The sequence below is a fragment of the Oncorhynchus tshawytscha genome, linkage group LG15 (genome assembly GCF_018296145.1).
Source record: "Oncorhynchus tshawytscha isolate Ot180627B linkage group LG15, Otsh_v2.0, whole genome shotgun sequence".
In the NCBI taxonomy this organism is placed as follows: domain Eukaryota; kingdom Metazoa; phylum Chordata; class Actinopteri; order Salmoniformes; family Salmonidae; genus Oncorhynchus; species Oncorhynchus tshawytscha.
The window spans coordinates 6863384-6888992 of NC_056443.1; the positions used below are offsets into that span (position 1 = coordinate 6863384).

Here is a 25609-nt window from a genome sequence, read left to right on the forward strand (position 1 = left end):
TGATTGTGAGGAATTCTAAATCAGGTGAACAGAAGGATTTGAGTTCCTGTATGTTTCTTTCATCACACCATGTCACGTTAGTCATAAGGCATACGCCCCCGCCCCTCTTCTTACCAGAAAGATGTTTGTTTCTGTCGGCGCGATGCGTGGAGAAACCCGCTGGCTGCACCGCTTCGGATTGCGTCTCTCCAGTTAGCCATGTTTCCGTGAAGCAGAGAACGTTACAGTCTCTGATGTCCCTCTGGAATGCTACCCTTGCTCGGATTTCATCAACCTTGTTGTCAAGAGACTGGACATTGGCAAGAAGAATGCTAGGGAGTGGTGCACGATGTGCCCGTCTCCGGAGTCTGACCAGAAGACCGCTTCGTTTCCCTCTTTTTCTGAGTCGTTTTTTTTTTTTGGTCGCTGCATGTGATCCACTCGGTTACACTGGTTGTAAGGCAGAACACAGGATCCGCATCGCGAAAAACATATTCTTGGTCGTACTGATGGTGAGTTGACGCTGATCTTATATTCAGTAGTTCTTCTCGGCTGTATGTAAAGAAACCTAAGATGACCTGGGGTACTAGTGTAAGAAATAACACGTAAAAAAACAAAAAACTGCATAGTTTCCTAGGAACGCGAAGCGAGGCGGCCATCTCTGTCGGCGGCCATCTCTGTTACACCGGTCTAATGTCCATTGCTCGTGTTTCTTGGCCCAAGCTTGTTTCTTCTTTTAGTAGTGGTTTCTTTTCCGCAATTCGACCATGAAGGCCTGACTCATGCATTCTCCTCTGAACAGTTGATGTTGAGATGTGTCTATTACTTGAACTTTAATTATAAATAGTATAGTTTAATGTAAACCTTAACTAGTATACAATTTGTATGATGTATGGACAAACTACAGCAACATATTTTGTGTTTTATTTATATACATTTGTTTTTCTAAAGATTTTTTAAAAATAAAATGACCCGAGAATTTAATCGGAATGGGTTTTCGTAAAGAGAATTTGCTGTAAAAAAATTCTAAATTCTGGCAAAAATGTCAAATGTTTTTAAAATAAGAAACTTTCCCAAAAACTGGACATCTTAGTCCTCAGAATGATTTTTGCAGATGCATCATGGTTTTGTAACTCAATTTTCTTGACATAACAGCTCATCAAAATAGTTCATAGTTAGTTCAAGGGTCTTCATAATAGTTCAAGGGTCCTGTCTAATAGTAGTCAGGAAAACACACAGCTCATAGTCATGGAAGTCAACGTCAACTCAAGTCAACAGTCCGTTAGGAATTAATTCTACATTTAACTGAACACAGGTAGGTGGGTACTGTAGCAAAGGAGGCTGCTGAGGGAAGGACAGCTCATAATAATGGAATGGCACCAAATACATGGAAACCATGTGATGTATTTCATACCATTCCACTAATTCCGCTCCAGCCATTACCACGAGTCCGTCCCCCCAATTAAGGTGCTCCCAACCTCTTGTGTACTGTCTGTAGGTAGGTAGCAAAGGAGGCTGGTGGGAGGAGCTATATGACGACAGGCTCATTATATTGGCTGGAATGGAATTAATGGAACGAAGTGAAACATGGTTTCCATATGTTTGATGTGTTTGATATCGTTCCAGCCATTACAATGAGACGGTCATCCTATAGCTCCTTCCACCAGCCTCCTCTAGGTAGGTAGGTAGGTAGAGTTGTAGTGACAACAAGTTATCTGGAAAAACTAGACATTGTTAGTTATAAAATGTGTAATTCCAAAAAAGAATTAACTTGCAGAGAGGTTTTTGGTGGTGAGCTGGTAAATTGTTTTCCAATGTGGTACAATAGAATGAAATATGGATGGTGGAGTGATCAAAAGACATGATTGAGTCATTAGTGTGTCTATAGCAACAGTTCTGGATTCCAAAGCTATTCGATCACATTACCATATTTTGTCCATCCCAAACCACCCTTCACAGTTCCTATAGCTTATAGACAGGCCCTGTGGGAGGGATCTTGAGCTGGACTGTCCTATCATATATTTTTTTTATAGTCACAGTGTCCTCTCATTGGTGGATGGGACTGTCAGTCAGTCTCGTCCTGTGAGCCAACAAAGAAGCAGATCTGTCGTGGGGAGGGGCTGGGCATGAGGGGGCTGGTTGGGCGGCGGGGAGAGGGGACGGTGGGGATGTTCCAGTATTGACTTTGGAAGTCAAGAGCAGAGAGAGCGAACCCGGCGAGGTGACCGTTTCTCTCCCTGTGTCTGTCACTATCTAGGGGTGGGGGCAGGCTCATGCAATTCCTCAGGGAACCATCACTGCAAAAATAAAAACACACAAGGCCATTAGACTTTATTCATACTGTATGATAGACACCCAAATCTACAAGTAGACTCCATCCATCCATACATAATATAACCCAGTAGTAGTAACTCCATGTCTCTCACCTGGTTATGTCTACTGGCGCTCCTCTCCAGGCTTGTCTGTACAAGCTCCCAGCCACATCCCCAGCCACCCCAGCTAGCCAACGCATGTCTGCAGGCACCTCTGGGATCCACTCCACAATCCTGGAGCACAGGAGAGGGACAACACAGCAAGTCAATGTACTGTCATGTACCACTGTGGGGGCCAGTTCACAAGAATTCCTGTGGGGGATTGACTTGCCCACTAGGTGGCGTGTGCAGCACATTCAAATTCATTGTGTTTAGTAGGAAACCTGTTTGTGTTCACAGTGTTATTTTTGTTGATGTGGTGGGCTAATGACTGCTTTAATGACTACTTTGTTGTCAGTGGTTGCTGTCCGGGCTAGTTTGAAGGTATTGCCTGCTGTATGTTAAAGGCTAGTTATGCTAAAGGCTAGTTCAGGGTTTAGTAGCTGATTTGTTTGCATTAGTGTTGTCATCCTTGGTTGCTGTTTGAGCTACTGTGACCGCATTGAGTTCATTGAGGGCTTGTTAGTTTGTGTTAGGTGGCACTGGTGGTGTTGGATGTCGTCTTACCTCTTGCCCACTGAGTAGGCTGATACCACAGGTAGTGTGCAGGGCAGGAGCATGTAGGAGGCCACTCTGACCGGCAGCATCTCAGACACCTGAGCATACAGACCAGGCTTCTGCTGGCACGCCTCACAGAACACTACAGTCATAGAGACACAATATGTCACACTTCGCTGATACGGGCACAGCCTCAGATCACTTTCAGTGACACACAACAGCCACACGTCACTGACAACAGTGCAGTGACAACACAATGTTAACTAGATAACAACAGTTTCTAACAGCTTTGAGCAGAAAAGATCCGAGTCTAGGTTAACTTCCTATCTACCTTTTTTGATTTGGGTAGGCAAGTTGTCAACAATCTGCTCGTCCAGCCACCAGTGCCGCTTCCTCAGGAGGCGGAGCCGCCGGAGCATCCAGTCCTTAGTGGTTTCCATGGCGATGGGCTTGCAGCAGCAGGTGTGTATGGCTTCTGATGGGTTGGGGCCGGCAGTCGGACACTCCAGCTTCAGCAGATCTGACATCATAAACAATATAATTCATCATCTTTGCGACACAACATAAAAAATATTACCCCATAAATAAGTGCAGGTTTACTCCATACTTCATGTTGAACCCAGTACATCATTGATGCTCACTGCATGTACTGTATATCACAGTAGCTTATGATCTTAGCACAGCCCACTATTACTGTCAAAGGCAACATGGTAATACTCACGGTTCTCCTCAAGAAAGCGAAGGGTGTTCTTGTAGCCACTCTGACATATCTCTGCCATGACCTGTCAAAGAAAACACATAGATCATACCTATTGAGGTAGGGGATCATATGCAAGAGATAGGTTGAATAAATAATCATATCACAGGATCATCAGGACTCAGATATACCCACCCACACACGATACAGAGCATGATCTCACATTATGTGATTAGTTATAACTATCACTACCACTGACTGATTAGCAATCATGTTATTGCTGACAGTTAACAACCGTATTACACAAGTACAGCTGTATATAACCACATAAAACAGAGGGGAATGACTTATATCAGCCAGAACCCTCCTGTGCAACAGGCTCCTGTATTTGTGGATGGACAACAATCCAGGAAGTGTTTGACTAAGGGTTAAAGGTCAACGTGGCAGAGTTCTCCCTGTTCTCTGGCTACTCCTTATTCTGTGTTCCTACAACAACAAAGCAACAGGGAGAGAGGTATGTGGATAGCTAACGTCACAGTGTCACGACCTACAGTAGGTGTGAATTTAGTCAGGGTGGGTTAAACACTATGACACGTGAGGGAAAACGTAGGGTGGAGTGTTCTATGTGTGTGTCTGTGCATGTCATGTGTAAACACTATGTCAAAGGTGGGCAGAGTCAAGAGAAACACACACTTCCTTTTCAAAGTAGGGCCTCTGCACATGGCTCTGTCAGTGGGATTCGGCATCATCCCCAAATTCCAGAAAACACATCATTCCAGACACACATGGAGGGAAAAGACAGTGTCAGATCTTGGATTGCAACAACAATGATAACACAGCGAAAACTGAACCAAGAGACACAGATCAACCTCAAAGAGGGCAAAGTTCACCTTACGCTAAAAGTTGACTCCCATGTTATTATCCAGACAGTGAAGAAGAATGTGCAATACAGGAAATGCAATTCAACAAGGACAAAAGCCAATAATGTCATGCCAGTATTGATCACTGTGGAGTTAAGGAGGGACCGGGGAGGACAAAGTTCAGATAGGAAGTATGGGGGGGAAGGAGGCAGAGTCCAAAGAGGAGATAGGGTAGGGGGTGAAATGGGGGAGTTGTAGTTATATAATCAGGGAATAGGACAGTGGGAGGTCAGGGGTCCAGTCTCCCATACCAGACTACTACGCTCTCCTACAGAAATGTATAGAATGTTTCAAGGGTACCTAAATAAGGATTTCATAACACATAACCAATACATAAGGCATTTATTTACAAGCAGTCATAAACAACCCATCTGATGAATGGGACTAAAGGGCATCCTGATCCTCCATCCTACCTTCGGGGGCAGGGCCTACATAAGGACTTCAAACGTCTTCCCGGGGCTATGCATAACGCATCGGTAAGCAGTCATAGCGGTCGCCCTACCTTGGGTTCTGGGGGAAACAGGGCTTTGCTGAGGCGGTACATATTGCCCAGGTTAATCTGGATGGAGGTGTTGGTGAAACGAAGCTCGTGGATGTTGAAGGAGGTGTCCCGGGGACAGATGTCGCTTTCGCCTGAGAACGGAGAGATGGTGATGGTGTTCTTCAGCTCCGACTGAGGAAGGTTGTCACTGATCCCCCCATCCACATAACGCTGGAGAGAGAAGAGGGGGGAGAGAGGGAGGAGGGAGAGCGAAAGTGAGAATACTTGGGTGTTTTTGGAACCATGCACAACTTACATCAGGACCACAGCCTCTCCACAGAACAAGACCCCGGGCATACTGTGGTCAAGATATCTCAGGGCTGACAGAGATGACTGTTCTACATCTCTATTTATATACTTAAAATATTTGTTGTTGACTTCCTCCGCCTATCTTCTGCTAAAAAATATGTCACTCATAACCCAACTCGGTTATCACTGAAATCTAATATGATACGATACGACATATTCAAGGAAACATTCCCCTCTTGAGGGCATATTAGGCATGTCAGTACAAGATTTCCCCTTAGCCAGCTTCTCCACAATGCCAACTCATGACCAAACAATCTGACATCACTATTTGGAGAATGAATACATTTTTACACCAGTCTTACGTAATTACCCGATGCAGCTCTATTTCAAGTCAGATGCTACCCTCTAACTTTTCAAAATTAATTCATAATTTTCCAGTGTAAAAGGCTAAGAACATCTGAGGGGGAAAAAGGATATCAGTGCCAGTTCCAAAGCATGATGTCACGCCCTGACCTTAGTGAGCCTTTTTTATTCTCTATTTGATTAGGTCAGGGTGTGACTTGGGTGGGCAAATGTATGTTTCTATTTCCTTGTTGGCCTAGTATGGTTCCCAATCAGGGGCAGCTGTTTATCATTGTCTCTGATTGGGGATCACACTTAGGCAGCCCTTTTTCCCACCTTAGATTGTGGGATCTTGTTTGTGTGTAGTTGCTTTCTGCACTGCATGTAGAGTTACGTTCGTTTTTGTATTTTGTTGTTTTTTCGGTGTCATTTAAATAAAAGTAATATGTACGCTTCCCACTCTGCACCTTGGTCCAATCCATCTCTAAACGATCATGACACATGATCAAGACTCAATTTGGCAGTGCAAAGAATGTACTATATTTCCTTTATCAGAGTGTCAAAACCAACTGTTACGAGAATGTAGTCATGTGATGAAATCTAGTTCAAATGAAACCGCATCACCTTCACAAGAAACTTCTAAATAAATAGTATGTACAGTATTCTGAAAAAGTACATGCTCAGTCAACTGGCAAAAAGTTCAAACTCATGCACTCAGATATGCTTTTCAAAATTCATTCATGACTGAAAGACAATGTCCCATTCATGACTGTTCATGACCTACTTAGGCCTAGTATAGACATACATCTATATAGAGAGATGGGGCATACATCTATATAGAGAGATGGGACATACATCTATATAGAGAGATGGGACATACATCTATATAGAGAGATGGGACATACATCTATATAGAGAGATAAGGCATACATCTATATAGAGAGATAAGGCATACATCTATATAGAGAGATGGGACATACATCTATATAGAGAGATGGGACATACATCTATATAGAGAGATGGGGCATACATCTATATAGAGAGATAAGGCATACATCTATATAGAGAGATGGGACATACATCTATATAGAGAGATAAGGCATACATCTATATAGAGAGATGGGACATCTATATAGAGAGATGGGACATTCATCTATATAGAGAGATGGGACATTCATCTATATAGAGAGATAAGGCATACATCTATATAGAGAGATGGGACATATATCTATATAGAGAGATGGGACATACATCTATATAGAGAGATGGGACATACATCTATATAGAGAGATGGGACATACATCTATATAGAGAGATAAGGCATACATCTATATAGAGAGATGGGGCATACGACAGGTATGAGTGTTAATGTGTTAAGTCACAATGTAAACTTGGCTCTGAGCCCGTTCTTCCCCAGAGACAGAATGGTACACAATGTACAGCAGACAACCAGAGAGAGAGAGAGAGACTGGACGGGGGTGGAGGAGTTTAAACAGGATATCTAAATAGCTATCTGTGAACCTGACTCACCCGACTATAGGACACACTAACTATAGCCTATATTTATTGGACAATCTAGTGTGTTCTGCCTGTGTTCTATGGATGTATATGTTGGCACTGAGCCAGCGACATGCCCAGATAGCAGCTATATGCCCTCAAGAATAACAAGAGCAGATAGCAGTGAAATATACTAGAGAAAAAGCTGCATAAATAGGTCATTGATATATGGTAGTTGATGTTTTGGAGGACTGTGCTCCTATGTCCTAGTGTCTCAGTTTAGAATGGAGACACCCTGGACTTCCTGGTCACAATCTGCTGAGGCCAGAAGCCAGTCTGGAAGTATATAAAACACCACTGGCCTACCAAGGGAAATGGTTCTCGGACTGATTAGCTACTAGGGTAAGGTAGATCGACAAATAAAAAAGTACAAGAATGTGTATGCAAAGACAGACAGACAGACAGACAGACAGACAGACAGACAGACAGACAGACAGACAGACAGACAGACAGACAGACAGAGACAGGCAGGCAGACAGACAGACAGACAGACTCCTTATGACTCCTTATGACTATGACCTGAGCAATAAAGGCATCTTAAAGACCATAATAAACTCAGTCCAACATTGGCTGATTTTTCTTAGAAATTAAGGAAACCGTGTTCAAGGAAATGTAAGAAAGCAGTTGAGGCATTAGGGCCTTGGGCACTTACCACTCCTTGGAAGGATGGGGGGATCAGGCCACAGTATATGGGGATGAAACAGCTACACAGCAGCGCCTGTAGACACACCAGAGAGAGATGTTACACAGTCCAACCCAGTTTACACTTCATACAACTAATGTAAACAGTCAATGGCAAGGCCATGAAAGGACAAATATGTCTGGGATATGTATGGGATAAATGTGGGATATGAAAAAACTCCCATCAGGCCCATATTCACAATGTGTTTCATTGTAGGAGTACTGATCTACGATCAGGTCTCAAGTGGCAAAACCGATCCTAGATCAGTACTCCTACTCGGATATGTTTTGTGAATAGCAGCCCAGGTGGGTTGAGTGAGGACACTGACCTGGATGAGCTCCTCCTTGGACTTGAACTCGGACACGATGACGTTTTGTCCATCAGACACGCGAGTGAGTGACACACACAGCCTCCCGGAGGCGAGTGTGTGTGCATCGGCGGGCAGGTCGCGCTCCAGGCCCGACCTGATGACCTTGACCAGGTTGAAGGAGGGGTGGAGGGGACCCAGGTTATGTTTCCGGGCCTCCTTGGCAGTCTCGATCACATCCTCACAGCACTTAGCTAGAGGAAGGGAGGCAAGGAGGGACAGTCTGTCAGTTGTGTTAGGGCCTTCCATTGGGAGGAATTGGACAATGTTTTCTATTCAAAGGAAGATTGATTCTCAACAGAACTAACGCTACGGTCACAAGATGCAGGCCTCCTAATTGTCCCTAGAATTTCTAAGCAAACAGCTGGAGGCAGGGCTTTCTCCTATAGAGCTCCATTTTTATGGAACGGTTTGCCTACCCATGTCAGAGACGCAAACTCGGTCTCAACCTTTAAGTCTTTACTGAAGACTCATCTCTTCAGTGGGTCATATGATTAAGTGTAGTCTGGCCCAGGAGTGGGAAGGTGAACGGAAAGGCTCTGGAGCAACGAACTGCCCTTGCTGTCTCTGCCTGGCCGGTTCCCCTCTTTCCACTGGGATTCTCTGCCTCTAACCCTATTACAGGGGCTGAGTCACTGGCTTACTGGGGCTCTTTCATACCGTCCCTGGGAGGGGTGCATCACCTGAGCTTATATCCTTCCTGTTTGGCCCTGTCCGGGGGTGTCCTCGGATGGGGCCACAGTGTCTCCTGACCCCTCCTGTCTCAGCCTACAGTATTTATGCTGCAGTAGTTTATGTGTCGGGGGGCTAGGGTCAGTTTGTTATATCTGGAGTACTTCTCCTGTCCTATTCGGTGTCCTGTGTGAATTTAAGTGTGCTCTCTCTAATTCTCTTTTTCTCTCTTTCTTTCTCTCTCTCGGAGGACCTGAGCCCTAGGACCATGCCTCAGGACAACCTGACATGATGACTCCTTGCTGTCCCCAGTCCACCTGGCCATGCTGCTGCTCCAGTTTCAACTGTTCTGCCTTATTATTATTGGACCATGCTGGTCATTTATGAACATTTGAACATCTTGGCCATGTTCTGTTATAATCTCCACCCGGCACAGCCAGAAGAGGACTGGCCACCCCACATAGCCTGGTTCCTCTCTAGGTTTCTTCCTAGGTTTTGGCCTTTCTAGGGAGTTTTTCCTAGCCACCGTGCTTCTACACCTGCATTGCTTGCTGTTTGGGGTTTTAGGCTGGGTTTCTGTACAACACTTTGAGATATCAGCTGATGTACGAAGGGCTATATAAATACATTTGATTTGATTTCATTTAAACAGTGATCCGAAGCTCAAAAAAAAATATATCCACTGGTTTCCCTTATTTACTGCCCTGCAACTGTACTGAGCTAGTTATGTGTGTTCATCTGATCTACACTTGGATGGAATGCCACGAGAAAAGGGCAACCAGTGAAGAACACACACCATTGTAAATACAACCCATATCTATGCTTATTTATTTTATCTTGTGTCCTTTACCATTTGTACATTGTTAAAACACTGTATATATATATATAATATGACATTTGTAATGTCTTTATTGTTTTGAAACTTCTGTATGTGTGATGTTTACTGTTAATTTTTATTGTTTATTTCACTTTATATATTCACTTTATATATTATCCACCTCACTTGCTTTGGCAATGTTAACACATGTTTCCCATGCCAATAAAGCCCTTGAATTGAATTGAATTGGAATGGATCTAAAGTGTTTTATGCTCACAGACAGAGTTCTAGTAAAGAAGATCAGGTGATTAAAAACATACCGAGGTAGTCTTATCAGTGGAACACCTGGGAGTCACTGAGTGACAGTGAAAAATGTAAATAAATTTTACGTTCCTTTGACTCTTAATGATGAAATGACATGGGAAACATGTGTTAACATTGCTAAAGTAAGTGAGGTAGATAATATATGTACAGAAGTTTCTTCATATTATGTATATATACAGTTTTGTAACAATGTACAAATGGTTAAAGTACATAAGGGAAAATAAATAAGCATAAATATGGATTGTATTTACAATGGTGTTTGTTCTTCACTGGTTGCCCTTTTCTTGTGGCAACAGGTCACAAATCTTGCTGCTGTGATGGCACGCTGTGGGATTTCACCCAGTAGATATGGGAGTTTATCAAAATTGGGTTTGTTTTCAAATTATTTGTGGATCTGTGTAATCTGAGGGAAATATGTGTCTCTAATATGGTCATACATTGGGCAGGAGGTTAGGAAGTGCAGCTCAGTTTCCACCTCATTTTATGGGCAGTGTGCACATAGCCTGTCTTCTCTTGAGAGCCATGTCTGCCTACGGCGGCCTTTCTCAATAGCAAGGTAATGCTCAATGAGTCTGTACATAGTCAAAGCTTTCCTTAAGTTTGGGTCAGTCACAGTGGTCAGGTATTCTGCCACTGTATACTCTCTGTTTAGGGCCAAATAGCATTCTCTCTCTCTCTGTCTCTCTGTCTCTCTCTCTCATTTAGACAAGACACAATTGGAACACTTACAGTCCCCCAGTCCTTTGTCTCTTCACCATAAGGTTATCAGGTATAAAAGAAAGTGAAAGAGGCATGGTATCACACAGAGACTCACCTAAGTGCTTTCCATGTCACGTTCTATGTCACACTGGGGCATATTTGCTCTTAATCGTGATTGGGTTTTCCCTTAGTCAGCGAGATCAATCAGTACCATTGGGAGGCCTCTGATCCAGAGGACCAAAAGGCCAAAGGTCCTATAACTGACTCAGATGGCATTTATCAATGGTAGGCTACCATACTTATACACAGGCAGGCATTTGTCTCTGACCATGTAATTATGCATAATTTGTAGTTTATTACATAATACATGCCATTTAGCAGATGCTTTTATCCAAAGAGACTTACAGTCATGTGTGAATACATTTTATGTCTGTGTTGACCCGGGAATTGAACCCACTACCCTGGCATTACAAGCGCCATGCTCTATACTGAGCTACAAAGGAGCCCCAGTATAACCACCTATCTATTACATAAGAGCAAAGTTTTAAGCATTGTTTAAATATTTTCACCCCATGTATCTATGCCACAAGTGATTGTTATTTAAAGGTAATTTAGTTGCTAATCTAAAGTTGCCTAAACACATGAAAGAGAGGCCTAGGCTACCCGTCTGCCTCTTTTGCGTGAAAGTCCCCATCCAGGCATTCTACTGATGACAGGGTGTGGTGAACTCAAGTGGCCAGTGTAGGGTATAGTATGCCTACCTATGGATGCCTGGCTGGCGAGCACCGAGGCGGTTAGGGCACCGGCCGAAGCCCCGTAAATCTTGGTGGCACCTTTGATAAGGTAGGGCGCTTGTTCCAACAGGCAGCTGGCCACTCCGATGTGATAAATCCCCAGGAACCCGCAGCCGGCGAACGACAGATTCCATTCCTTCGTTAGGTCGAACATACCGGGTGGACAGTCCTTGGCGAGGACCTAGAAGTTTTGGTAATGCGCTTGTAATAATCACTCCAAAATGTTTACCCTTGGAGTTATTGACAAGTTCCCTTCATTACTGAATGTCAACAACAGTTCCGAAAGAGGACGGCTCAAACTAGCACACACTACTCTGTCTACTTCTCTTGTGTAACGTACAAAGAGATCTATTGAGAATCGCCGGAGCGCTGACTTTCCATAACTTCCCGGTTCTAGAACAGGGCTGGTCTGGCCAATCGGAATAAGGAGGCTGAGTCTTGTTTAGGTGGAGCCACGCCCCCACATTATGCATCGGTAACACATGAGAGTGATGCATTCTATTGGTGTCTATTCTATTCCAATATATTCTGTTCAAATCTATATTTATTTCACCTGCCTGCTATTTGTGTGACAAGTCGAACTTCATTATTAACAGATTTGAGTCATTCAGGCTAACAACCGGAGCATTCCATTAGCTCATGATACCATTCACGTATATTGAAAAACCTAATCTGTTGATTTGATCTTCCAAGAACAACAGGCCTACCTGTATCATCTTGAATGCTTCATGTATGCTTGAAGGCATTCCTCTTCCGGCTACAGAGACTAGTGAGTACGCGCATACCCCGCCACAGCGAACTGGTGCTGATGCTGAGGAGGGGGCGCACGCATCACCTGAGTGCATCCAATTACATCAATTTGCAACGATGTGATTGGCGGAATCCTGAAGGTCAAGGCGTTCTTCGCTCGTGCACTATCACGTCCTAGCCAAGCCATACTATCGCTCACAAATCAAATCTAATTAAAGCCTTTGAATTGATTACAAAGACATTTTCGTTTGGTGCCCGTTTTGAGGATGGCCGAGAGCGAGGCAGACATGCAAAGCACCCCGATAGAGTTTGAGACCAAATAGGCCTACTTCGTGTTTGTTGGAGTGCGGCTCCCACCCTTCTGCAGAGGAAAGATGGAGCAGATCACCAACTTCTCCCTCAGATGTAGCGACATAGGGATCGTCACATATCCCAAGTCAGGTTAACAATATTGGCCTGTGTTGATGCTATGCAATACATTAGTGCAATACCCTCACTACCCTGAGATGCAGCATGCTGTAGACTTGAGAATGCAGGGTCTTAGGTGTATCAGTGGAGGATCCTCAGAGGAGGGAGGAGAGGACCATCCTACTCAGTAAATTTCATAAAAATAAAAATAGTTAACAATTAAAAAGTTATCCTTTTTAGATGAAACTATACTAAAAATATTGAAGTCACCAAATAACTGATTAAAACACACTGTTTTGCAATGGTCAGTAGCCTCAACAGCACTCTCTGGGGTAGCACCATGGTGTAGCCAGAGAACAGCTATTTTCCATCCTCCTCTGGGTACATTGACTTCCATGCAAAACCTAGGAGACTCATGGTTCTCATCCCCTTCCATAAACTTACACCGTAATTTCGACAACTTCCGGAGGACGTCCTCCAACCTATCAGAGCTCTTGTAGCATGAATTGACATGTTGTCCACCCAATCAAAGGATCAGAGAATGAATCTAGTATTGAAAGCTTAATCAAGCTAGCTAGCACTGCAGTACATAAAATGTGGTGAGTAGTTGACTTAAAGAGAGAGAAAGACAATAGTTGAAGAGTTTTGAACAGAAGCAGCAGAGAGAGAGAGCTACAGTGCATTGCTTTGTCATTATGTGGTATTGTGTGTAGATTGATGAGGATTTTTTATTTTTTAAATCCATTTTAGAGTAAGGCTGTAAAGTAACAAAATGTCGAAAAATTCAAGGGGTCTGAATACTTTCTGAAGGCACTGTAGCTATATTTTGTTGTATATTTTTCACTTTCCCTTACTTAGCTTACTTAGCTAATGCAGCTAGCTGATTTAGCCTACTCAAATACCCGGCTCAAACAGAGAGGAACGCTATTTATGCTAAGTAGCTGGCTAAGGCTATCCAACACCGGAACTCTTCCAAGTCAAGGTAAGCTTTCGGTTTTATTCATTTATTGCCATTGGGTCCTGCTGCTGTAACTGCTTAACTTCTTGCTGTACACTGTACTACGTGATTATAGCAGGTTTACAAACGCGTTAGTTCTAGTAGCTATATTAACTATGACGTTAGCTAATATGGTGACAATGATGTAGGCTGTGTGTAACGGTTAGCGGTTATGGTATGAAGGTTTGGCTTGGAAAGGTTTTTTCACTTGGTCACAGACAGCTATTGTGTTGTGCACTGAACTCTACGAGCGAAGGGAAAAGGTGAGAAGAGGAGAGTGCATAGATGCGAGAAGGAATTATACAACGAGCAAAGTGATGATGCTGTTCGTATGTGGCTACTATGTGTGTGCGGGTGATCAGGGGTGTATTCACTCGGCCGATTCTGTTGAAAAAGGTTTCTTAAATGGAAGCAAATGGAATGAAACGGTAATGAATCTACATGAATTTGTCCAATAGAAACTCTCGCTGGCAACTGTTTGGCCTAATGATTACACCCTAGATCAGCTACAGTAGATGCAGGCAAGAGTTTGCAAGGCTGTATTCAATGTGTCTGTCACCTTGATAACTCCAATTTGTCTCTCGACATGTGTATTACGCTATAAACTTTCATTCTTAGGCTAGGTTGTAGGAACCTCATGATGCGTATAGGGGTAATTAGAGTTGTAGCCTAAACCTATCGATGTTACATTGAGCTGGTTGAATTGAATATGAATGACTGTCCTCCCTAATCTTAAACAGCACCGACCGCGACTGGTGTAGGTCTATAGTTGCTTTAGAAAGACATTGTCCCATGGCAGCTGCTCGGGTTGATGTTATTTTGATCTTTACCTGAAGACAACTAATAGAAAGGCTTCAGAATGGCCAGTGAAATATGTGAAACATGTTTGTTGGCCAAAAAGGACTAGCCTGCCATTGGACAGTATTTGCATATTTCCCAGCGATCTTTGCCCAAACATTAAAAAAAATACATTGTAACTGTTCAGTGAGGTTTGTTATGTGAACACTACAAAAATGCTGACACAATGGCAGAGTTGAACTGCCAAGCCTGACTCTTTTCTCTGTAAGTGTGCCTTAAAGGTGCACTCTGGAGTTTTTGTATGACCTGACCCATGTCAGATAGGTCGGAGAAGGCTTTCCTCAACACTCCTGTCAATGCCAACTGACAGGCACACGGGGGGAGGGTTTGGAATTGAGATTAGTTAAGGTTTAGGAGTTGGGTCTTGTGATACTGTGTTCGTAACCAAGTGGGAGGTTGGAATTTACCAGTTATGAAATCGTAAATACCAGTTGGATTTATTCAAGTGCTTTGTACTCGTTGAAAAATGCTGATTGGCTAAAGCCATAAACTACAAATACAGCATTCATGCTTGTAAGGAAATGATAGTGTTCAAAAACCATATTAATAGATTGCTTTTAATAATAATGTTTTGTTGTTGCATGTAGCCCTTTACACTCATACCTGTATACGGGTTGAAAATGGCTGATTTGGGCACTGATAAATTCCTAAATTGGAGCATTGTGGCTGTATAGTAACATGCTGTACAGGATGTCAGACCTCAGGCTCTGCGCGTCACAGCGCTGTATGGGTTTTGATTGACAGCCATTCTGAACTTAAGCACAGCGCGCGACAAGAAGTTCCCCGACGGCACGGCTAGGAGGTTAAAGAAAAGCACCTTATAGTTTAAGACTCTTTGAGTCATGAAGGCGCTTTGAAAGGACTTAGGAAATGTGCACACTTTGGAGGGGTGCGTGGTTACTTGGATACACCAGTCTTCTCTCTCAAACCCTTGTCATGTTTTTGTCTTATGTTGCACCTACACCACATTTTCCAGGAATATTCTTATCATGCCACGGAATGTATACTGAGCGTGACAGTTCATCAACAAGACATGCGGCGTAAAGTACAGTAAATGTACAAAAATAAATAATAATCTCTTTAAAACGGTGTAAGGTAAATATATTTTGCATTTGTACAATTATTTTTGATGTGATATGAAAGTAGAAGGCTTTATGATTTTAGACCCTTATCACAATTGAGATTGTTGGGGGTGGTGCAGGAGATGACGAATACAAAAGTGGATATTGTTTTATTTATTTCCCTTTAAACATAGTTGCAGCCAACGGATCTTCTCAGTTACAACAATTTTCTGCCGTCCATCTGTTTCACACAGTTATACAAACCAGTGACCTTTCAGTTAATGTCCCAACACTCTTAACTGCTAGGCTAACTCTAGAAATATCACATTTGAAATATATTGTGATATGACATTTTGACTATATCACCCTACACACAACTCATCTCTCTTATAATTATAATAACACTCTGGTTTTATATAGCTTTTTTCATGGACCCAAATGTGATCTTATTAGACTCTATATTGTAAGTTTTGTACATCTTGTCCCCAGTAAAAGCTCAAAATATGCAGACAGGCATTCATTTTGTGGGACATGATGTGGCCTGTCATTACTTCACAAGCCTCACATGAAGCCAATACCAGTGAAGCAAGCTTCTGGAATACCTTGAGATTTCTATTTTATTTGAATGTGGTCAGTGCCACTGTGCTCTGTTCTGAGAGTTGGTTTCCAGTAAGACATCATGTGTTGGATGCATGGATTCTGTGGGACTTGCTGATTCTGTGGGATTTTAATGTGGTGTGTCATTGCCTCTGGAGCTTATACGCACAATGACGGGTAACCAGGCTGCCTAGTATCTGATCTCTACTTCACGGAAAGAGTGTTAGTTTCCCTGTAAGAGAGTGTTCATGGAAACCAACTAGATAATTTGGGGTGTGAGGTTGGCATAGCTGTGAAATCTCTTGTCCTACACTACTGTAGGGTAAGTCTCTGTCACAGACAGTAGGAGACACTAAAATAAATACATTGAGGAAGACAAGATTTGGAAAGACATATACAGTTTGATAAATGTTTGCTAAATATAGCACTATACTGGTTTAGTTTGGGTATCAATGACACAGCCTGGCCTAGACATTATACAGGTAGGCCTATAGCACTGAGTATTACTACTGTCCTGGAGTACCCTCAGCCTGGCCTAGACATTATACAGGTAGGCCTACAGCACTGAGTATTACTACTGTTCTGGAGTACCCTCAGCCTGGCCTAGACATTATACAGGTAGGCCTATAGCACTGAGTATTACTACTGTCCGGGAGTACCCTCAGCCTGGCCTAGACATTATACAGGTAGGCCTACAGCACTGAGTATTACTACTGTCCTGGAGTACCCTCAGCCTGGCCTAGACATCATACAGGTAGGCCTATAGCACTGAGTATTACTGCTGTTCTGGAGTACCCTCAGCCTGGCCTAGACATCATACAGGTAGGCCTACAGCACTGAGTATTACTACTGTTCTGGACTACCCTCAGCCTGGCCTAGACATCATACAGGTAGGCCTACAGCACTGAGTATTACTACTGTTCTGGAGTACCCTCAGCCTGGCCTAGACATCATACAGGTAGGCCTATAGCACTGAGTATTACTACTGTTCTGGAGTACCCTCAGCCTGGCCAAGACATCATACAGGTAGGTCTACAGCACTGAGTATGCTTTTTGCGATTGCACTTTCAAAGTTCTTGAAACTTTCCAGATTGACTGTACTCCATGTCTTAAAGTAATGATGGACTGTCATTTCTCTTTGCTTTTTGAGCTGTTCTTGTCATAATAAGGACTTGGTATTTTACCAAATAAGGATATCACCTGTTTACCACCCCTACCTTGTCATAACACAACTGATTAGCTCAAACGCATTAAGAAGGAAAGAAAATCCACAAATGAACTTTTAACAAGGCACACCTGTTAATTGAAATGCATTCCAGGTGACTACCTCATGAAGCTGGTTGAGAGAATGCCAAGAGTGTGCAAAGCTGTCATCAAGGAAACGGATGGCTACTTTGAAGAATCTAAAATCTAAAATCTATTTTTATTTGTTTAACACTTTTTTGGTTACTACATGATTCCATATGTCTTATTTCATAGTTATGATATCTTCACTATTATTCTACAATGTAGAAAATAGTAAAAAATAAAGAAAAACCCTTGAATGAGTAGGTGTGTCCAATCTTTTGACTACATATATATATATATATATATATATTATATATATATATATATATATATATATATATATAATATGTATACTTTTTTGCCTGTTTTGCATGTTATTTTGGCATTAATACTTATCACATATCCGTTTTCAAACAATGTAAAAAGAAAATCATTACAGAAATAAAAAATTCTAAAATAATTATTATAAACAAGCAACAATAGACAAATCAAGAACAGAGAAACAGACATCACAGCATACAGACAGTACACACAAAAACAAAACCAACATGAAGTGAACATGAGAGCTGGAGGGTGGTGGAGGAGGCAAGAGATAGTAAAGGGTTAATACATGGGGTTAAGACACATGGGACAGTAATATAGTCCAGTAGGGCAGGAGTGATAGTTAGTCAATTTATAGCCAGGAGGAAGGTAGAATGCAGTGTTTGGTTTTCGCCAGGCATAATGGGACCCATGTCGTCCAAAACATTGACTCAAGTTTGCTAAAAAAAGCATCTGGAAGATCATCAAGACTCTTGGAAGAATGGACAGATGATTCAAAAGTATAACTTTTTGGACGACATGGGTCCCGTTATACCTGGCAAAAACCAAACACTGCATTCCACAGTAAGAACCTCATACCAACAGTCAAGCATGGTGGTAGTAGTGTGATGGTTTGAGGATGCTTTGCTGCCTGAGGACCTTCACGACTTGCCTTAATAGAAGTAACCATGAATTATGCACTGTATCAGATAATTCTACAGGAGAATGTCAGGCCATCTGTGAGCTGAAACTGAAGCGCAGCTGGGACATGCAGCAAGACAATGATCCAAAACACACAATCAAGTCTACATGAAAATGACTAAAAAACAACAAATTGTAAGTTTTGGAATGGCCTGATCAAAACCCAGATCTAATCCCAATTTAGATATTATGGCATGACTTGAAACGAGCAGGAAGAGTGGGCCAAGCTTCCTCCACAGTGACGTGAGAAACTGATCAACAACTACAGGAAGTCATTGCAGCTAAAGGTGGCACAACCAGTTATTGAATGTAAGGGGTAATTACTTTTTCACACAGGTGCATTGGGTGTTGCATAACTTTTTTTCTGAAATAAATTAAGTGAGTATGTCGTTGTGTTATTTGTTCTGGTCCCCATTGTCTAATATTAGGTTTTGGTTGAAGATCTGATAACATTCAGTATCACAAAATATACTAAAGTAGAGAATTAAAAAGGGTGCAAATTCTTTATATATACACTGCATGGCAAAAGTAGGTGGATACCCCTTCAAATGAGTGGATTCAGCAATTTCAGCTACATGTCATGCACGGATGCTACATTGGCTGCTTTATGATGTTTATACATTTGAGAGGTCTTCAGTCGAGACAGAGTTCGTGAAAGAACAGGAAGTTACCAAACCACAAGAAGATTGAAATATGTTTTTTTTGGTGATGACTTTATGGGATAGCTAGCAACTTGTAAACAACTACCCATTCCTATGAGTGAGTACTATTTTAATAGTAATGTTAAATAATACACGTTGGCTGTTAAGCCATTTATATTATATGACTGTCGCCTCCCGTTTATTGGGATGGTAATGACGTTTGATTTCTGATCATAATTACTAGGTGGTCACTAGCTACATCATTGTTATCTTCAGCCTAGCCTAGCTTTTAGCTAGCTAGCAAGCTACTCTGCAGTGTAAGCTAGTTTGACTTGCTGTAAAGTTACAGAAACAAGTTGAGGATAAAGTAAGAAACATGTTTTATTATCACCTGAAACAATGTATTTATCCTTTCTTGAATGAAAATGTAATATTTTGCAATCTTCCAAAATAAATGTGATATCTGATGAAAGACAGGCTCTCCTCTATCTTGCGTAACAGACACTACACTTGTCCATGTGAAAAACGTCACGATGTAAACGAGGCATAACATAAACCATGTAGCCTATAGACACCTTTCTGTGTTTGCACATTGCCGCAAAATAAAAGCCTGCATTTGCATGTTGCTTATGAGTGCATTTCACACTACTTTTGGATTAGAATTTGACTAAGGCTCTTATGAAGGCCCTGCTTAATATAATGTGTGTGTCATCATCGCAAATCAACTGCAGTATACTTTTCAAAAAACACTTCAACTTCAACCATTAAAATGGCTCTTTGGCTAGCTTTTGCGACAGCCTATATCAATGAGCATTAGCATTCTAGCTAACGACTGCTGCATCCAAAATAGTTATTTTGCAAAGGTCACAACCAAAAATATAATCTTAGTGACTGTTCAAGCAAGAATCAAAACATCATAGTAAGCGTAAGAGACAGCAAAAAAGTTATTTTGTTTAGAAGTAATAAAAACGTTAATCTAGGCTTTGTTGAATGGTCACAGATGGCATGGCTTTCTTACTGCTGCCAAGAATTGCATGCATCTTTGATTGACGTCAGTGTGTTGTGTACTGGAAGAGGGTCTATAGTCTATGGTGGAAAGCGTATATGGCCTTTTCTGTGGCCTACAGGCTGGAGATGAGATGTATGTCAACGTCATGAGGCAGGCACTTTTTACATTATGCATGTTTCTCAGATCAAATAGTTTAACCTAAATGGGACCCAATCAAATAAAAATGATTAGTTACAGGAATCAGGACTAATAAAGTCAATGCAACTGCCTCAAGTACAAACGGTGGGCCTACCACATGGATGAGCATTCATAAAATTCCATGGCAGGTCCACACTGTAGGCTACACCCCAGTAAGCACAGACCGACACAGATGCTTTGTTTTGGTCCTGTCCAGACTGACTGTCTGTCTTTTTTTTGTGCGGTCCGGACCGGCGTTGATTTTAACATCTACAGACAGGACCAAATCTGAACCAATCATAGACATCTATGTTTCACAAGTACAGTAGAGTACAACAGTGCAAGTATAATGTACTGTATTGTATCCTACTTTACTCTAATGTACTCTACTCAAGACATCTTTTCAACTTTTCAACTAATTCAGAACTGAAAATGAACCTAACTTCAACATCTGGAAAAATACATCTTTTAGACATTTTGCTTACTGGGACTATTCTAGTTTCGATGGGGGGTATAGCAGAATATATCTTGCCTAAGGCGGCGGGGTAAGTTAAGCCACCTACAAATGTCTGTACTGAATTAAATATTACCACTACCAATATTACCACTACCTGTCTATCTTTATTTCCCAAACACAATTCAGTACAATCACAACATATTTTTTAATCATTTAAACATCTTTTAACACAGACTTAACGCCTAACATGCTGACCAGACCGGACACGTCGGGTGCGTGAGCATCGCAAAATACATTTAGAAATCCATGTTATTCAATTATTGCGCCAACAAGCGTCTGCGACGCCAAGGGCTAAAATAGAAGTCGTTCCTACCTCTGACGCAGATCGCGCTGAAAGTCATCTCCTCATTGGTTTATAGAAGCAGGTACCCATCTCCTCATTGGTTATACCCACGTGGGTGATTGAAAGACAAACTTTGTTGCCGGTTGTCGTGGTAATACAATAAAAGTTTATATGCGATCACCATATAAGTTAAAAAATGAAAAAGCCTGGAAGGAGGAGAGATGACTAGAAACGATTCGGTTGGCTGTTTTTATGTGTGGATTAATTGTCGGAGTAGAGGTCTTTGTGCATTTCAGGTAAAATAACAAAAACATTTTTTTATCCCAGGACAAATTAGCTAGCAACAGCAAGCTAGCTAAATAGGACAAATTAACGTTAGCTAGCAAGTGCAAGCTAGCTAGCTAAATTGCCATACATGTTTAATTCTTTTCGACCTGTCCCCAAATTAATGTCATTTGTTCAGAGTTTATTTTGATATTTTAACCTGCATGTCGTGATCGCGTTTGGTGTGGGGGGGCAAAGTAAATGTATGCACGATAGAGCACGATGGCGCACGCGCGCAGCCGGTTTGGGTTCCGTGTTACAAACACGTTGTACTTTGTTAAACACTTTTAACATAGGCCAGGCCCTGTTGTTACCTCATATCCCAGCAATAATGCCTAGCATTTAAGCCTGGGAAGAAAACACTTACATTTGCTCAACTTGCCATTTCCTCAACCATTGTCTCAACTTACCCCATGGTCATTGTCTCAACTTACCCCATGGTCATTGTCTCAACTTACCCCATGGTCATTGGCTCACCTTACCCCAAGGCAAACATCTTCACTATATTAGCCCACACAGCTACAAGGATGCACTTTCATGCTAGGTTTAGGAACTCATATTGAAGATTATTGAGACCCCAACTGATGTATAAAACAACCTTTAAATGATCTACGTATGTTGGTTTAGATACAAGCATCATGAAACCTCGAACACAAATTAATTTGATTTGGTGAACATCTTTTTTTTTTTAACCTAACTAGCTTACCACTTTTTCCACATGGTTTCTTCCTTCAGACTCCATGAAATGGTGGACTCTTCTGAAATATTTGGTCAAATTATTCATTCTGTGTATAAACAAAGATCAATTTACCACTTTGGCTCAACTTATCCCACTCTCCCCTACTTATTATACAGTTTCCATAATGATGAGGCACCACAAAAGGATTTTAGGTTAGTTAGATTACTTGTTGGTTATTACTGTTATTACTTCCAATTCGGAACTAGAAGCACAAGCATTTCACTACACTCGCATTAACATCTGCTAACCATGTGTATGTGACAAATAAAATTTGATTTGATTTAACAGTTACAGTATATTTAAACACAGAAGGTCACATCATAAAAAATGTGTTTTGTTTTATGTTATTAAGATAAGGGCCTTAATGAAATAACAACAATAAAGTATATATTTTGAAATGGTTTATTGTCACATACAGGTGCAGTTTTACAGGGTTAGCCATAGTAGTATGGCACCTCCTGGAGTAAATTAGGCTTAAGTGCCTTGCTCATGGGTACATCAACAGGTTTTTCACTTTGTTTGCTCAAGTATTTGAACCAGCAACCTTTCCTTTATTGGCCCAAATGGTCTAACCACTAGGCTACCTGCCATCCTAGGCACAAGTAGGCAGAGGTTTTCACAGTGTTACACACATTACAAATATAAGTACAGTATGTACCCTACTATAAATGGGGCAGTGTGATAACTTAAATATGACATTTGATTATGCCATTAACATTGTGAATCCTATGCACCTAAAGTTATTGTGCAAAAGCAAATGTCAACATTAAGAGAAGTTCTGAAGGGAACTTTCAAGAATATACATCACATCTCATCACAGTAGTTCACTGTTTATAGTGCAAGGGTCCTGTCTAATACAAAATAAATAACACAGCACAGCTCATATTTAAGAAGTCAACGTCAAGTCATATCAACAGTCCGCCTGGAATGAGGAATGCATGCTACATTTGACTGAACACAGGTAGGTAGGTACTGTACTTGGGTAGTGACAACACGGTATCTGGTAAAACTAGACAAAATCCCCCAAAATAATTCATTTGCAGAGGTCTTTGGTGGTGAGCTGGTAAATTGTTTTCCAATGTGGTACAATAGAATGAAACATGGATGGTGGAGTGATCAAAAGACATGATTGAGTCATTAGTGTGTCTATAGCAACAGTTCTGGATTCCAAAGCTATTCGATCACATGACCATCTTGCCAATCCTAAACCACTTTTCAGTTCCTATACACTATAGACAGGCCCCGTGGGAGGGAACTTGAGCTGGCACATGTGGTCTCCATATGTTTGATATGTTCCATTAACTCCATTCCAGCCATGAGGAAAAGGCTCGTCCTCCTATAGCTCCTCCTCCAGCCACCAGTCTCCTCTGACGCTCAGATAGGCTAATAACCGATTGATAATTCTACCTTGTAGTTTTCTTGCAACCTACAGTATCAGACCACTACTTATGACACAACTTTGATTACAACATAGCTACAGTATTTCAAGGGTCAAGGCTCTCGATTGCAACCATTAAATGGCGTTTTGCAACTCTTTGACTTGGCTGTGCGACTTAAATCTGTAATTGGTGGCGTGCGAGCTGAACATTCATTACCATGGTCACCTCACTCAAAAGTTTTTAAAACGTCCTATTTTTTGAGTGGCTAAAACCATGATTTGGTCAAACAGTAAAGTGCATTAGCCTCATGATTCCTGTAATTAAAGTGTCTGCCCAGCCACTTGACCTGTTCTGCTGAAGCCTGCTGCTGTGATGAACAAGCCACGATGTGCACTCCGGGAGTGTGAAAAAAAGCTTCTTGATTGTATAACATTTCACTATAACATTTGAAAATCCAATTGCGGGAAATTCATAGATTTAGAAGCAAATGTTGTTCTCAGCTTTCTGTGGGTATACTTTATATTTGTCATCTCTTAATATTGGCTCAATAGCAACTATTTTACAATCAAAATATTAGACATGGCTTTCAGATACGAAGTCCACGAAATGCGCAATTGCGCATTGACGCATTGTATGTCTGTAGGTTAGCAGTGCTACAACTGTAAAAAAAAACGTTACTTTTAGATTAATACATGACCACTAGCAGTGGGTATTATATTTAGTGTTAGTGATCTAGCTAATGTGTTTGAGTTTTCACTGTATCATGCGGTGTATAAATCCCCAAATAATTTAGCCTATGATATTAGTGCACATAAAGATTTAGGCAAATTCATCCCTATTGAACAAACAAAAAAGAACATTCTGGAGCCCTATTTTAACAGTAAAATATAACAACAATACCCTATCGTCAACTCACAATTCATGACAATCGCTGGATTCGGTTGCACATCAAAATGCTGTATCTGGAATCATGCAGTCCTGCTTGTAGATGTCGGATTGAACATTTATTTATTGAACAGCCTAACATCTCAGTAGTTATGGTCCATCTTGGGTTAGTTATAAAAATCTTTGATATGACTACTCCCATAAAAACTCTGGATGGAAACGTGGTTTGTGGCTAATGAGGCAATACAAATGTGATGTGGACTAAAATATAACTAAAATGAAAGGGAATTTAGTTGACTAAAACGTCTCTCTTTTGGTCATTTTAACAATGACTAAATCATTATTCAAATCACAAAAATGTGACTAAGATTTTATGATATTTTAGTCAAAATGACAGACTAGAATGAATCTAAAAAAGAGTGCCAAAATGAACACTGAAGCAGATCTGTCGTGGGGAGGGGCTTGGCGTGTGGGGGCTGGTGGAACAGTGGGAAGAGGCGGCTGCGGGGATGTTCCAGTATTGGCTTTGGAAGTTGAGAGCAGAGCGAGCGAACCCGGACAGGTGACATTCTCTCTCCCTTTGTCCGTCACTTTCCATGGGTGGGGGCAGGCTCATGCAATTCCTCAGGGAACCATCACTGCAAAAAATAAAAACACACAAGGCCATTAGACTTTATTCATACTTTATGATAGACACCCAAATCTACAAGTAGACTCCATCCATCCATACATAATATAACCCAGTAGTAGTAACTCCATGTCTCTCACCTGGTTATGTCTACTGGTGCTCCTCTCCAGGCCTGTCTGTACAAGCTCCCAGCCACATCCCCAGCCACCCCAGCTAGCCAACGCATGTCTGCAGGCACCTCTGGGATCCACTCCACAATCCTGGAGTACAGGAGAGGGACAACAGAGAGTCAAAGTACTGTTATGTAGCAGTAGGGGGTGCAGTTCTCAACAATTCCCGGTGGATTGACTTGCCTATTTTGTGACAATGTCCACTAGGTGGCGGCCCTGTGCAGTGCGTTCAAATTGATTGGGTTTAGTAAGAAACCTCAACCTATTAAATTGTATTTGTCACATGCT

At 41.6% G+C, this 25609-nt stretch overlaps 2 protein-coding genes across 2 annotated transcripts in view; both read right to left on the bottom strand.

Annotated features, from left to right (window-relative positions):
• Positions 1–881: 881 nt before the first annotated feature.
• LOC112214297 (patatin-like phospholipase domain-containing protein 2) lies at positions 882–11993 on the bottom strand. The gene is made up of 9 exons (XM_024372948.2): positions 11577–11993; positions 8265–8497; positions 7907–7972; positions 5068–5277; positions 3670–3730; positions 3280–3468; positions 2958–3090; positions 2406–2525; positions 882–2276 (listed from the first exon to the last, which is right to left on the bottom strand). Exons 1-9 carry the CDS (start codon positions 11761–11763, stop codon positions 2045–2047), a joined length of 1431 nt encoding a protein of 476 aa, XP_024228716.1. The 5' UTR covers positions 11764–11993; the 3' UTR covers positions 882–2044.
• Positions 11994–22656: 10663 nt separating this feature from the next.
• Positions 22657–25609, bottom strand: part of LOC112214298 (patatin-like phospholipase domain-containing protein 2) — a 30768-nt gene continuing 27815 nt past the window's right edge. The window contains exons 8-9 of the mRNA XM_024372949.2: positions 25292–25411; positions 22657–25161 (exon numbers count right to left, since the gene is read on the bottom strand). Coding sequence (XP_024228717.1) covers positions 24933–25161; positions 25292–25411 — 349 coding nt within the window. The 3' untranslated portion in view covers positions 22657–24932. The remainder of the gene's footprint in view (positions 25162–25291; positions 25412–25609) is intronic.

Excerpts from the sequence above, each read along its gene's own strand:
- LOC112214297 (XM_024372948.2), bottom strand. The coding sequence starts at position 11,763 with ATGTTCGACCTAACGAAGGAATGGAATCTGTCGTTCGCCGGCTGCGGG. Across the intron at positions 5,278-7,906 it reads CCCCATCCTTCCAAGGAGTG|CGTTATGTGGATGGGGGGAT; the intron begins GTAAGTGCCCAA and ends TTCTCTCTCCAG. Across the intron at positions 3,469-3,669 it reads TCGCTTTCTTGAGGAGAACC|ATCTGCTGAAGCTGGAGTGT; the intron begins GTGAGTATTACC and ends TTATGATGTCAG.